This window comes from Zophobas morio, unplaced genomic scaffold (assembly GCF_036711695.1).
Source record: "Zophobas morio isolate AGI-343-1 ecotype UQ-CSIRO unplaced genomic scaffold, CSIRO_AGI_Zmor_V1 ptg000040l, whole genome shotgun sequence".
Lineage (NCBI taxonomy): Eukaryota > Metazoa > Arthropoda > Insecta > Coleoptera > Tenebrionidae > Zophobas > Zophobas morio.
In genome coordinates, this window is record NW_026972145.1 from 2,316,393 (window position 1) to 2,328,491 (window position 12,099).

Below are 12,099 nucleotides of genomic sequence, written 5' to 3' on the forward strand. Positions count from 1 at the left end.
GATTTCTTGATTGTTCGAATTCTCGATTATCGATTTTTCCGTTTTCCAATTCTTCGATTTCATTCAACTTTCCTGTTCCTGGATTTCTCGATTTTTTAATTTTTCAATTTACGATTTTTCAAGTTTTCGAGATCTGGATTTCTCGATTTTGCGATTATTTCAATTTTTTGATTTTTTTGATTTTGAGGACTTGTAGGTTTTTTGGTTTTACAATGTCCCCATTTTTCTATTTCCCGATTTTTCTATTGTTGGAGTTCCAAATTTCTAAATTTTTCGATGTTTCGATTTCTAGAATTTTCGATTTTTCGTTTTTAGATTTTTATTTTTTATAAATGTATCGATTTTTCGATTTTTCAGTTTTTAGATTTTTCATTTGCACGATTTCTTCACTTTTCGATTTTTCCATTTTTAGATTTTCCGAATTTACGATTTTTCATTTTTACTGTTTCTGGATTATTCAATTTTTCGGCTTTTGGATTCCTGATTTTGCAATTTTTCGGTTTTTCAAATTTTAAATTTCTGCATTTCTTGCCTTTTCGATTTTTCAAATATTCCACTTTTTGATTTTTTTGTTATTGGAATTTGGATTTTTGATTTTTTGACTTTTTATTTGTCGATTTTTTCATTTCTCAATTTTTTTTTGGATTTCCGGACTTCTCGAATTCTCATTTTTCCGATTTCTGGATTTCCCAATTTTTCTTTCTTCCGATTTTTCGATTTTTTTCAATTTCCCCGTTTGTCAATTTTTCACTTCAATTTTCCGATTTTTTAATTATTCAATTTCCCGGTTTTTGAATTTTGGGTATTTATACTTTTCAATTTTTCTTGATGTTTAGATTTTTCGATTTTTCAATTCCTCGAGAATTTTTGAAATTTTGCGGATTTGTCGATTTTTTGATTTTATAAAATTTCTACTTTTCAATTGTTGGAGGTCCGAATTTCTGACTTTTACGATTATTCAATTTCTTCATTTTTCGACGTTTCGACATTTTGATGTTCCGATTTTTCGATTTCTCGATTTTTCAGTTTTTTACTTTTTTTATTTTTCATTTTTAGATTTCTCCATTTTATAGGTCTATCGATTTTTCGGTTTTTAAGTTCCGAGTGACTATCCATGTTTCTAATTTTATCAGGTTGGCAACAAATTTAAAATTATATAGTGCGAAATCAAAATTTTAGTCTCCAATTCAAAAGCTGCCCGTGTCAAACATGTCAACTTTGAAATGACATTGCTACCAATAACTCAAAAATTATCAAAAATAATACCCAGGTATAACATTTCAAACTACAAAAAAGTACAATGGTAGTACCTCAGAGTAAGGAAAAAAGAATAAAAGGAAATTTCGCTTTCTGTACTCTCCATTAGTATGTAAAAGCTAAAGCAAAAATTTAGGCTTGTCCAAGTACCTTCGCAACCTTCATTTATCTTTACTGTGTCAAAAAAGTGTTTCATTGTCCTATAAATTTAAAAATTATGTGGTACTTTGCATTACAAACGTTCTTCATTAACATACTGGAAAAGCATTTTTTTCCTTTACATGTGGACAAAATGTTGATAACTAACCAGCGACAACGACAGTAAATGGGTACTCTTTCAGTTGAAAACATGTTGTTTACCAGTCTCGGTAAGTACTACAATATGATTACGCCTACCATAATCTAAAACAAAGTAAAAACAACTATCAAGACTTAGCTTTCAAGTTCGTCACGTTTTTGCAAACACCGTTTCTCTCCCTAGCAATTCTTCTCCTTTGGTACTTCCACTACCACTGGAAAAGGCGCCACCTTTACCGCCACGCTAGCAAAATACCAGGCATAAAAGGATACCCTGTTGTTGGTAACCTGTTCGACTTTACAGGCGACGCTAACGGTACCACCAATATTCATTTTTGTCACTATTATTAATGTAGTACCCACTTTTAGAAATTTTTGACAACGTTACAAAACATTTTGACCGTTGTACGCACATTGTAAAAGCATGGATTGGTCCAATCCTGGTCTGCGGTATTACCAAACCTTTATACTTGGAGAAAGTACTAACAAGTCCAAACACCAATTCCAGAATATACTTATTCAGAACAGTTGGTCGCAATTTCTTGGGAAATGGACTTTTCACAGCTCCAAGTATGAAATCATTTCTTTTTTCGAGTGTTAAAGGAAATGATTGTAGGACCTGTATGGAAGCGCCACCGCAAAATGATTAACCCGATTTTAAATCGGAAAATCCTCGACCGGTTTGTTGAAGTGTTTGGAACTCGGGCTGTCATTTTGGGCGAACGGTTAGAAGAGTACGTCGGTAGACGAAACGTGGATTTATTACAGATAGTCAGTAGATGTACGCTGGATATCGCTTTTGGTACCACTTAGAAACTTGTGCAAAAATCAGGTACTATTTTAGTCGTTTCAGAAACCATAATAGGTGTTCAGGTCAATGCACAAGACGGTGAATCAGAAGTGGTAGAATGGACAGACACGTTAGTACTATCTTTCGTTTTAAATTCATCTAGCTAGACAGTCCCACAGGATCCTGGAAACGATGCTCCATCGACTGTACAACTTTTGGTACCACCACGACTTCATTTATAAACGTACGAGGTTGCACAAAGAAACCCAGGTACTTCTAACGAAGTGCAACCAATTTGTAGCAGAAGCTATCAAAAACAAGGAAAAAAGCGACAAATCTGAGTTTCCAGTTTTGCTGGATTATTTGCTTGATTTGTCTTCTAGTGGTACCGAAATAACAACAGACGAGATTGTAGACGAAATTAAAACTTTCGTAGCTGCTGTAAATACAATTTCAGAGTCTTCTTCTTCTCATTTATCTTCGTAGGCATTCGATACAACGGCCGTTGTCACTTGTTTTGTTATTACCACGTTGGCGTTGCATCCTGACATTCAGGACCAAGTTGACGAAGAAGTACTTCGCGTTTTGGGTCCTGAAAAAATTCCGGACTTTCAGGATTTACCTTCTCTTAAATATACAGAGTTGGTGATTAAAGAAACCATGAGGTTGTTCCCTCCGAATATCTTTATGGCAAGAGACGTACAAGAAGATTTACCTCTTGATGGTTGTACCAGATGCTTAACCTTCTCAGTACTAAATAAATTACTTTTTCAGAGAACATAACGCTTCCAAAGGGCTCGGTTGTTATGCTGGGGGTACTCCACGTTCATAGAAGTACCGAATACTGGCCGGACCCTCTCAAATTCGACCCGGATAGGTTTTCACCAGAGAGAAGTACCAACCGACATCCTTTTACCTACATACCGTTCTCTGCAGGACCTATGAATTGCATCGGTCAGAAGTACGCCATGATGTCCTTGAAAACCATCGTTGCCACTCTTATCAGAAAATTTAAATTTCGTACTGAGTACAAAACGGTCGACGAGGTTAAGTTGAGGACTAAAGTTGTTTTGAGACCACGTGATGGTTTTAAAACTTATTTTGAGATAAGAAAGAACCAATAAAGAGAAATTTTTGGTTTGGGTGTTCATTGTATGTTTACTTTTATTGTGTCAAAATACACACAGATTAATTTTTTAATGATCGTTACGGAATTGTAATAATTTTTACTCTTCTGTATTTCGATTTTCGATTTTTAAGAGTATTATTATTATTATTATTCAATTTTTGGATAGTCCTGGATTTTCCAATTTTTTGATTTTGCGATTTTTCAAATTTTCAGTTTTCGATTTTTGAATTTTTCTTAACTTTTCACTTTTAGACTTTTTTAATTATTCGAGTTTCCGATTTTCGACTTTTCGATGAAAATTTTTTGATGTTTCGATTTTCCGGTTTCCCGCTTGCACGAACTCTCAGTTTTTCGATTGTTTTGATTCTAGGATTTGTGGATTTTTGATTTTTCAATAATTCTATTCAATTTCTCGATTTTTCGATTTTCCAGTTTTTAGATTTATCGATTTTTTTCATTTTCCTGTTTCTTCGTTTTTAGAATTTTCGATTTTCGATTATTGAATTTTTTGCTTTCTGGATTCCTATTTTGCAATTTTGCGGTTTTTCAAATTTTCAATTTCCGCAATTCTTGACTTTCTCAAATATTTCACCTTTTGATTTTTCAATTTTTTTGTTTCTTGATTTTTCAATTTCTGGTCTTCTCGATTTTTTATTGTTTCCGTTTTCCAATTTTTCGATTTTTTATTATCCCAATTTCCAATTTTTCGATTTCTGGAAGTCACTTCAGTTTTCCGATTCCTGGATTTCTCGATTTTTCAAGTTTACGGATTTCTAGATTTTTTCAAATTATTATTATTATTAATCAATTTTTCGATTCCCGGATTTCCCAATTTTTTAATTTTGCGATTTTCCAATTTTTCAATTTCCTGCTTTCGCGAATTTTAATTTTTCCATTTTCAAATTCTTTTGATTTCTGGATTTCATTTCACTATTCCGATTTCCAGATTACGCGATTTAAAATTTTTTCTCGATTTTTCGGTTGTTAGATATTTTTTTTTATTTTAGAATTTGCCGATTTTTTGATTTTTCAATATTTCGAGTTTCAAATTTTTCGAGTTCCGAATTTCTGGATTACTGCTTTCTGATTTTTCGGTTTTTCCATTTTTCTTTTTTAGATTGTTCGAATTTTAAAAATTTTTCATTTTTATAATTATTCTAATTTTCGTTTTGTGGATTCCCAATTATTCAATTTTCCTGTTTTTTTTTTTTAATTTTCAATTTCTGCAATTCTTGACTTTTCGAATTTTCAAATATTTCACATTTCGATTTCTCGATGTTTTTGTTTTTCGAAGTACTGGATTTTAAGGTTTGTACATTTTTTGATTTTTCTATATTTCAATTTTTCAATTTCTCAATTTTTCAATCTTTCGATTACAAAATTTCTTGAATTTTCGATTTTTCGGTTTTTGGACTTTTGAATTTCTGGATTTTCTTACTTCCCAATTATTCAATTTTTTGTTTTCTGGATTCCCATTTTGCAATTTTTCAGTTTTCGCATTTCTTGACTTACGTTTTTGATTTTTAAATTTTTTTGTTTTTAGAATTTTCAATTTTTCTATTTTTCGATTTTTCCATTTTTCGATTTCTGGCTGTCTCATTGTTTCGATTTTTTTGTTTCCCGAATTTTCAATTTTTTTAATTTCTCTATTTTTCAGTTTTCCGATTCCTGGATTTCACTTCAGTTTCCTGATTTCTGGATTTCTCGATTTTTCAGTTTTTCAGTTTTCGATTTTTCAAATTTTCGACTTTTCGATTTCTCGATTTTTTCATGAAAATTTTTTGATCTTTCAATTTCTCGATTTTGATTTTTCGATATTTTGACTTTTCGATTTCTCAGTTTGTTGACTTTTCCATAGTTCGGTTTCTCTACTTTTTGATTTCCGAATTTTCTAATTATCGATTTCTCTATTTTCGGATTTCCAAATGTCTCGATTTTTCAATTTTTCGATTCCTGGATATTTCGATTTTTCCAATTTTCGATTTTTCGTTTTTAGATTTCTCGATTTTCCGATATTTTGATTTTTCATATTCAAGTTTCCCATTTTTCGAACTTTCGAATTTTCGCTTGTTTATTTTTACAATTATTCAATTTTTCTACTGATTTTTCAATCTTTGGGTTTTTCAATTATTCAATTTCCGCGTTTTTTGAATTTTCGATTTTTCAGTTATTTCACTTTTTGATTTTTCGATTTTTTTGTTTTCAGATTTTTCGATTTTTCTTTTTCGATTTCTCTATTTGTCGATTTCTCTATTTTTCAATTTTTGCATTTCCGAATTTCTCGAATTTATCAATTTTTCGATTCTTTAATGTTTAAATTTTTGGCTTCCTCGATTTTTCGATTTTTCCGATTTCCCGACTTTTCGAGGAAAACTTTTCATGTTTGGATTTCTCGATTGCCCGAATTCTCGATTTGTCGATTTTTCAGTTATTCGATGTATTGGATTTTAAGGTTAGTACATTTTTTGATTTTTCTATATTTCAATTTTTCAATTTCTCAATTTTTCAATTTTTCGATTACAAAATTTCTTGAATTTTCGATTTTTCGGTTTTTGAACTTTTGAATTTCTGGATTTCCTTACTTTCCAATTATTCAATTTTTTGTTTTCTGGATTCCGATTTTGCAATTTTTCAGTTTTCGCATTTCTTGACTTCCTTTTTTGATTTTTCGATTTTTTTGTTTTTAGAATTTTCAATTTTTCTATTTTTCGATTTTTCCATTTTTTTTCGATTTTTTTGTTTCCCGTTTTTTCAATTTTTTTAATTTCTCTATTTTTCAGTTTTCCGATTTCTGGATTTCGCTTCAATTTTCTGATTTCTAGATTTCTCGATTTTTCAATTTTTCAGTTTTCGATTTTTCAAATTTTCGACTTTTCGATTTCTCGATTTTTTCAGAAAATTTTTTGAACTTTCAATTTCTCGATTTTGATTTTTCGATATTTCGACTTTTCGATTTCTCAGTTTGTTGACTTTTCCATAGTTCGGTTTCTCTACTTTTTGATTTCCGAATTTTCTAATTATCGATTTCTCCATTTTCGGATTTCCAAATGTCTCGATTTTTCAATTTTTCGATTCCTGCATATTTCGATTTTTCAGATTTTTGTTTTTTTTTTATTGTAGAATTTGTAGATATGTTTGATTTTTCAAAATTTCGATTTTTAAGTTTTTCGAGTCCTGAATTTCTCGATTTTTCGATGTTTCGAATTTTTGATGTTTCGATTTTTCCAATTTTCAATTTTTCGTTTTTAGATTTTGCGATTTTCCGATATTTTGATTTTTCATATTCAAGTTTCCCATTTTTCGAACTTTCGAATTTTCGCTTGTTTATTTTTACAATTATTCAATTTTTCTACTGATTTTTCAATCTCTGGGTTTTTCAATTATTCAATTCCCGCGTTTCTTGAATTTTCGATTTTTCAGTTATTTCACTTTTTGATTTTTCGATTTTTCTTTTTTCGATTTCTCTATTTGTCGATTTTTCAATTTTTCAATTTTTGCATTTCCTAATTTCTCGAATTTTCAATTTTTCGATCTTTAATGTTTAAATTTTTGGCTTCCTCGATTTTTCGATTTTTCCGATTTCCCGACTTTTCGACGAAAACTTTTCATGTTTGGATTTCTCGATTGCCCGAATTCTCGATTTGTCGATTTTTCGGTTATTCGATGTATTGGATTTTAAGGTTTGTACATTTTTTGATTTTTCTATATTTCAATTTTTCAATTTCTCAATTTTTCAATTTTTCGATTACAAAATTTCTTGAATTTTCGATTTTTCTGTTTTTGAACTTTTGAATTTCTGCATTTCCTTACTTTCCAATTATTCAATTTTTTGTTTTCTGGATTCCCATTTTGCAATTTTTCAGTTTTCGCATTTCTTGACTTCCTTTTTTGATTTTCCGAGTTTGTTGTTTTTAGAGTTTTCAATTTTCTATTTTTCGATTTTTCAATTTTTCGATTTCTGGCTGTCTCAATGTTTCGATTTTTTCGTTTCCCGATTTTTCGATTTTTTTAATATCTCTATTTTCAGTTTTTCGATTTCTGGATTTCGCTTCAATTTTCTGATTTCTGGATTTCTCGATTTTTCAATTTTTCAGTTTTCGATTTTTCAAATTTTCGACTTTCCGATTTCTCGATTTTTCTATGAAAATTTGTTGATGTTTCAATTTTTTGATTTCTCGATTGCTCGTGATGGTTTTAAAACGTCTTTTGAGATAAGAAAGAACCAATAAAGAGAAATTTTTGGTTTGGGTGTTCATTGTATGTTTACTTTTATTGTGTCAAAATACACACAGATTATTTTTTTAATGATCGTTGCGGAATTGTTTCAAGATGTATAGATTGAGAGTGGAGCCTTGAGGTACTTTGTTTTTAATTTGACGAGAAGTCATTTTTTTGTAATTTTTTTATTACGAGTGCATTACAAAGTGCTATCTAGAACTATTTCCAGTGAATGTGATGTTTGGTCATCTCTTTGACACAGTCCTTCTGAAAAATATAGTCGTTCTGGATTTTTTTTAAAATAATCGATATTTATTGTGACAACTTACAAATGTCGTAGGCTCTGCGCGTACCTGTGGCCATTATAATGAGAGTGCTGGCCCAAAAGGCGACGAAAGCAACGGCCTGTATATAACGAAAGTGTCAAAAGTTTAGTATAATTGTATGGCAAATAATAACTCACCTTTAATCGTTGAAGCATGGTGTAGGAAGATGTTCAAAAACTGTGTCGAAGGAGAATTTTCGGCCCCTTTTATACCTCTCAGGACTGACTAATTTTTTCTTAATTACAAAAATTAGAATTTCATGGCGTTTTCCTTGCGCACTTACGCAAGTAATAGTTTTTTTATGGAAATGGTATTGAAAATTGTTAATATGTATGCAAAAACTAAGAAAACTGTAAAAACAAATAAAAACGATGATAAGATAGTTCAAAAGTAAAGCGATGCTTAATTTATCTGTTTTTTTTATTTATATACATATATTAAAGCAAGAAAACTAAAAAATTTTTATCAAAAATTCCAGACGTCGATCTTTAAAAATGGCGAAGCTATTAATTTTTAAATGATGAGAATAAATGAAAAATCAAAAAACTGAGAAATTCTAAAATCTACAAAGCCGAAAAATTGAAAAGTCAAGGGATTGAATTGAAAAATTGAGAAATTCAGAAATTGAAAAATTGGAAAATCGAAAATTGAAAAATCTGGGATCTAAAAACCGAAAAATGGAATAATTATTGTAGAAATGAAAAATCGAAAATTCGAGAAATTTAAAAATCGAAAAATCGAGGACTCGAAAAATTGGAAAATCGGGAAATTGAAAAATTGAAATACTGAAAAATCTAGAATTCGAGCAACCGAGAAAAAAAATCCAAGCATCAAAAAATTTTCATCGAAAAGCCGGAAAGTGAAAAAAAATCAAAATAGGGAAATCGAAAAGTTGAGAAACTGAAAAATCAAGAAATAGAGTAATAAAAAAATCAAGAAATCCAGAAATTGAAAATCTGTAAACTCAAAAAATCCGCAAATGCTAAAATCAACAAAATTGAAAAACTGAAAAATCAAAAAGTGAGAAATTGAATAATAGACAATTGGAGAAATCCAGAAATCGGAAAATTGAAGGAAAATCCCGAAGTCGAAGAATTGAAAAATTGAAAAATTCGGAAATCGAGAAACAAAAAAATCAAAAAGTCAAAAAGTGTAATATTTGAAAAATGGAAAAGTCAAGAAATGCGGAAATTGAGAAATTGCATAATCAGGATCCAAAAACCAAAAATTAAAAAATTGTAAAAATGAAAAATTGAAAATAAGAAAAATCGAAAAATTTTCATCGAAAAGGCGAGAAATCTTAAAGTGGAAGTATTAGAAAGTCAGAAAAATCAAAAGTCAAGAAAAATGAAAACATTGTAAAGTTAGGAAATTGTGAAATTAAAAAATCTAAAACTGAAAAATCGAGAAATCGGAAAGCCGAAAAATTTAAAAATAAAAAATCAAGAAATAATCGAAAAATCGAGAAATCCAGAAATTGAAAAAGGGGAAAATCGAAAATTGAAAAATCAGGAATTCACAAACCGAAGTCGAATAATTATTGTAGAAATGAAATATCGATAATTCGAAAAATCTAAAAACAAAAACACTGGAAAATGAAAAAAAAAACTGAAAATCGAAAAGTCGAAACTTCAAAAATTCGTGAAAATGAATAATTGAAAAATTCAGGACTCCAAGTACTGGAAAATCGAGAAATTGAAAAATCGAGCATCAAAAAATTTTCATCGAAAAGTCGGAAAGTGAAAAAAAATCAAAATAGAGAAATCGAAAAATTGAGAAACTGAAAAATCAAGAAATAGAGTAATTAAAAAATCAAGAAATCCAAAAATTGAAAATCTGAAAAGTCAAAAAATCGGCAAATCCTAAAATCTACAACATCGAAAAACTGAAAAATCAAAAATCAAGAAATTGAATAATAGACAAATCGAGAAATCCAGAAATCGGAAAATTGAAGGAAAATCCCGAAGTCGAAGAATTGAAAAATTGAAAAATTCGGAAATCGAGAAACAAAAAAATCAAAAAGTCAAAAAGTGTAATATTTGAAAAATGGAAAAGTCAAGAAATGCGGAAATTGAGAAAGTGCATAATCGGAATCCAGAAACCAAAAATTAAATAATTGTAAAAATGAAAAATCGAAAATTCGAAAAATCTACAAATCTTGAAGTCGAAGTATTAAAAAGTCTAAAAACTGAAAAATCAAAAATCAAGAAAAATGAAAAATTAGAAAGTTAAGAAATCCTGAAATTGAAAATTCTAAAACTGAAACTCGAGATACCGGAGAGTCGAAAAATAAAAAAGTCTAAGAATTTAAAAATAAAAAATCAAGATATAATAATCGAAAAATCGAGAATTCCAAAATTTGAAAAACTGAAAAATTGAACAATGGAGAAATCCAGAAATCGAAAAATTGAAAAATGGAAAAGTTGAAAAATTGAAAAATCGATAAATCTAGAAATCCAAAAATTGAAAAATGGAAAAGTCGATAAGTAAAGAAATCCAAAAATAGAAAAATCAAAAATTGTAAATACAAAAAAAAATCGAGAAATCAAAAAGTCGAATATTGAAACATTGAAAAGTCAAGAAAAGTGGAAATTGAAATTTTGAAAAAACGAAAAATTGAAAAATCTTGAATCCAGAAATCAAAAATTCGAAAAATCTAAAAATGGGAAAATTGGAAAGTGAAAAACTCGTGAAACTGAAAAGTCTAAAAACCGAAAATTCGAAAAATCAAAATATTCAAAGATCGAGAAATCTAAAAACAAAAACCGAAAAATCGAGAATTCCGAAAATCGAAACATCAATAAGTCGAAACATCGAAAAATCGAGAAATTGAATATTCTAAAATGGAGAAATGGAAATTTTGGAAAATAAAAAAATCGACAAATTATAAAATCAAAAATATCGAAAACCTAAAAGATCGAAAAATCCAGAATTCGATCAATCGAGAAATCAAAAAATCGAAACATCAAAAAATTTTCATCTCGAACTAGAGAAATCGGAAATAGGAATGAAAAATTGAAAAACCGAAATATCCAAAGATCGAGAGATCGAAAAACAAAAAATCGAAAAACTTAAAAATCGAGAATTTGAGAAATCGAAAAATTGCAAAACCACGAAATTGAAAAATTGAAACACTGAAAAATAAAAAATCGACAAATACTAAATTAAAAAAAAATCGCAAAACTGAACATTGAAAAGTTGAAAAATTAAAATGTCTGAAAACTAAAAATCAAAAATCAGGAAATTGAAAAATCGATAAATCTAGAAATCCAAAAATTGAAAAATGGAAAAGTCGATAAGTAAAGAAATCCAAAAATAGAAAAATCAAAAATTGTAAATACAAAAAAAAATCGAGAAATCAAAAAGTCGAATATTGAAACATTGAAAAGTCAAGAAAAGTGGAAATTGAAATTTTGAAAAAACGAAAAATTGAAAAATCTTGAATCCAGAAATCAAAAATTCGAAAAATCTAAAAATGGGAAAATTGGAAAGTGAAAAACTCGTGAAACTGAAAAGTCTAAAAACCGAAAATTCGAAAAATCAAAATATTCAAAGATCGAGAAATCTAAAAACAAAAACCGAAAAATCGAGAATTCCGAAAATCGAAACATCAATAAGTCGAAACATCGAAAAATCGAGAAATTGAATATTCTAAAATGGAGAAATGGAAATTTTGGAAAATAAAAAAATCGACAAATTATAAAATCAAAAATATCGAAAACCTAAAAGATCGAAAAATCCAGAATTCGATCAATCGAGAAATCAAAAAATCGAAACATCAAAAAATTTTCATCTCGAACTAGAGAAATCGGAAATAGGAATGAAAAATTGAAAAACCGAAATATCCAAAGATCGAGAGATCGAAAAACAAAAAATCGAAAAACTTAAAAATCGAGAATTTGAGAAATCGAAAAATTGCAAAACCACGAAATTGAAAAATTGAAACACTGAAAAATAAAAAATCGACAAATACTAAATTAAAAAAAAATCGCAAAACTGAACATTGAAAAGTTGAAAAATTAAAATGTCTGAAAACTAAAAATCAAAAATCAGGAAATTGAAAAATCGAGAAACCCAGAATT

General features: G+C 28.9%; 1 protein-coding gene and 1 long non-coding RNA gene across 3 annotated transcripts; one reads left to right on the plus strand and one right to left on the minus strand.

Moving 5' to 3' along the window:
* Nucleotides 1-1,541: 1,541 nt before the first annotated feature.
* On the plus strand, nt 1,542-3,504 carry LOC135140721 (cytochrome P450 4C1-like). The gene is made up of 8 exons (XM_064071383.1): nt 1,542-1,625; nt 1,739-1,870; nt 1,924-2,124; nt 2,171-2,356; nt 2,408-2,474; nt 2,524-2,785; nt 2,831-3,068; nt 3,119-3,504. Exons 1-8 carry the CDS (start codon nt 1,583-1,585, stop codon nt 3,466-3,468), a joined length of 1,479 nt encoding a protein of 492 aa, XP_063927453.1. The 5' UTR covers nt 1,542-1,582; the 3' UTR covers nt 3,469-3,504.
* Nucleotides 3,505-7,882: 4,378 nt separating this feature from the next.
* LOC135140520 (uncharacterized) lies at nt 7,883-8,227 on the minus strand. Of its 2 annotated transcripts, none has more exons than XR_010282259.1 (3): nt 8,155-8,227; nt 8,021-8,096; nt 7,883-7,958 (listed from the first exon to the last, which is right to left on the minus strand). It is a non-coding gene; the product is annotated as an uncharacterized LOC135140520 (long non-coding RNA). The 2 variants fall into 2 exon arrangements; XR_010282258.1 differs by having other exon boundaries at nt 7,890-7,976.
* Nucleotides 8,228-12,099: the final 3,872 nt, after the last annotated feature.

Bases quoted from the DNA above. Each gene is read 5' to 3' on its own strand.
- LOC135140721 (XM_064071383.1), top strand. From the start codon at position 1,583: ATGGGTACTCTTTCAGTTGAAAACATGTTGTTTACCAGTCTCG. The intron at 1,871-1,923 runs GTACCACCAATA...ACCCACTTTTAG, and splicing joins CTTTACAGGCGACGCTAACG to AAATTTTTGACAACGTTACA. The intron at 2,125-2,170 runs GTATGAAATCAT...AAATGATTGTAG, and splicing joins TGGACTTTTCACAGCTCCAA to GACCTGTATGGAAGCGCCAC.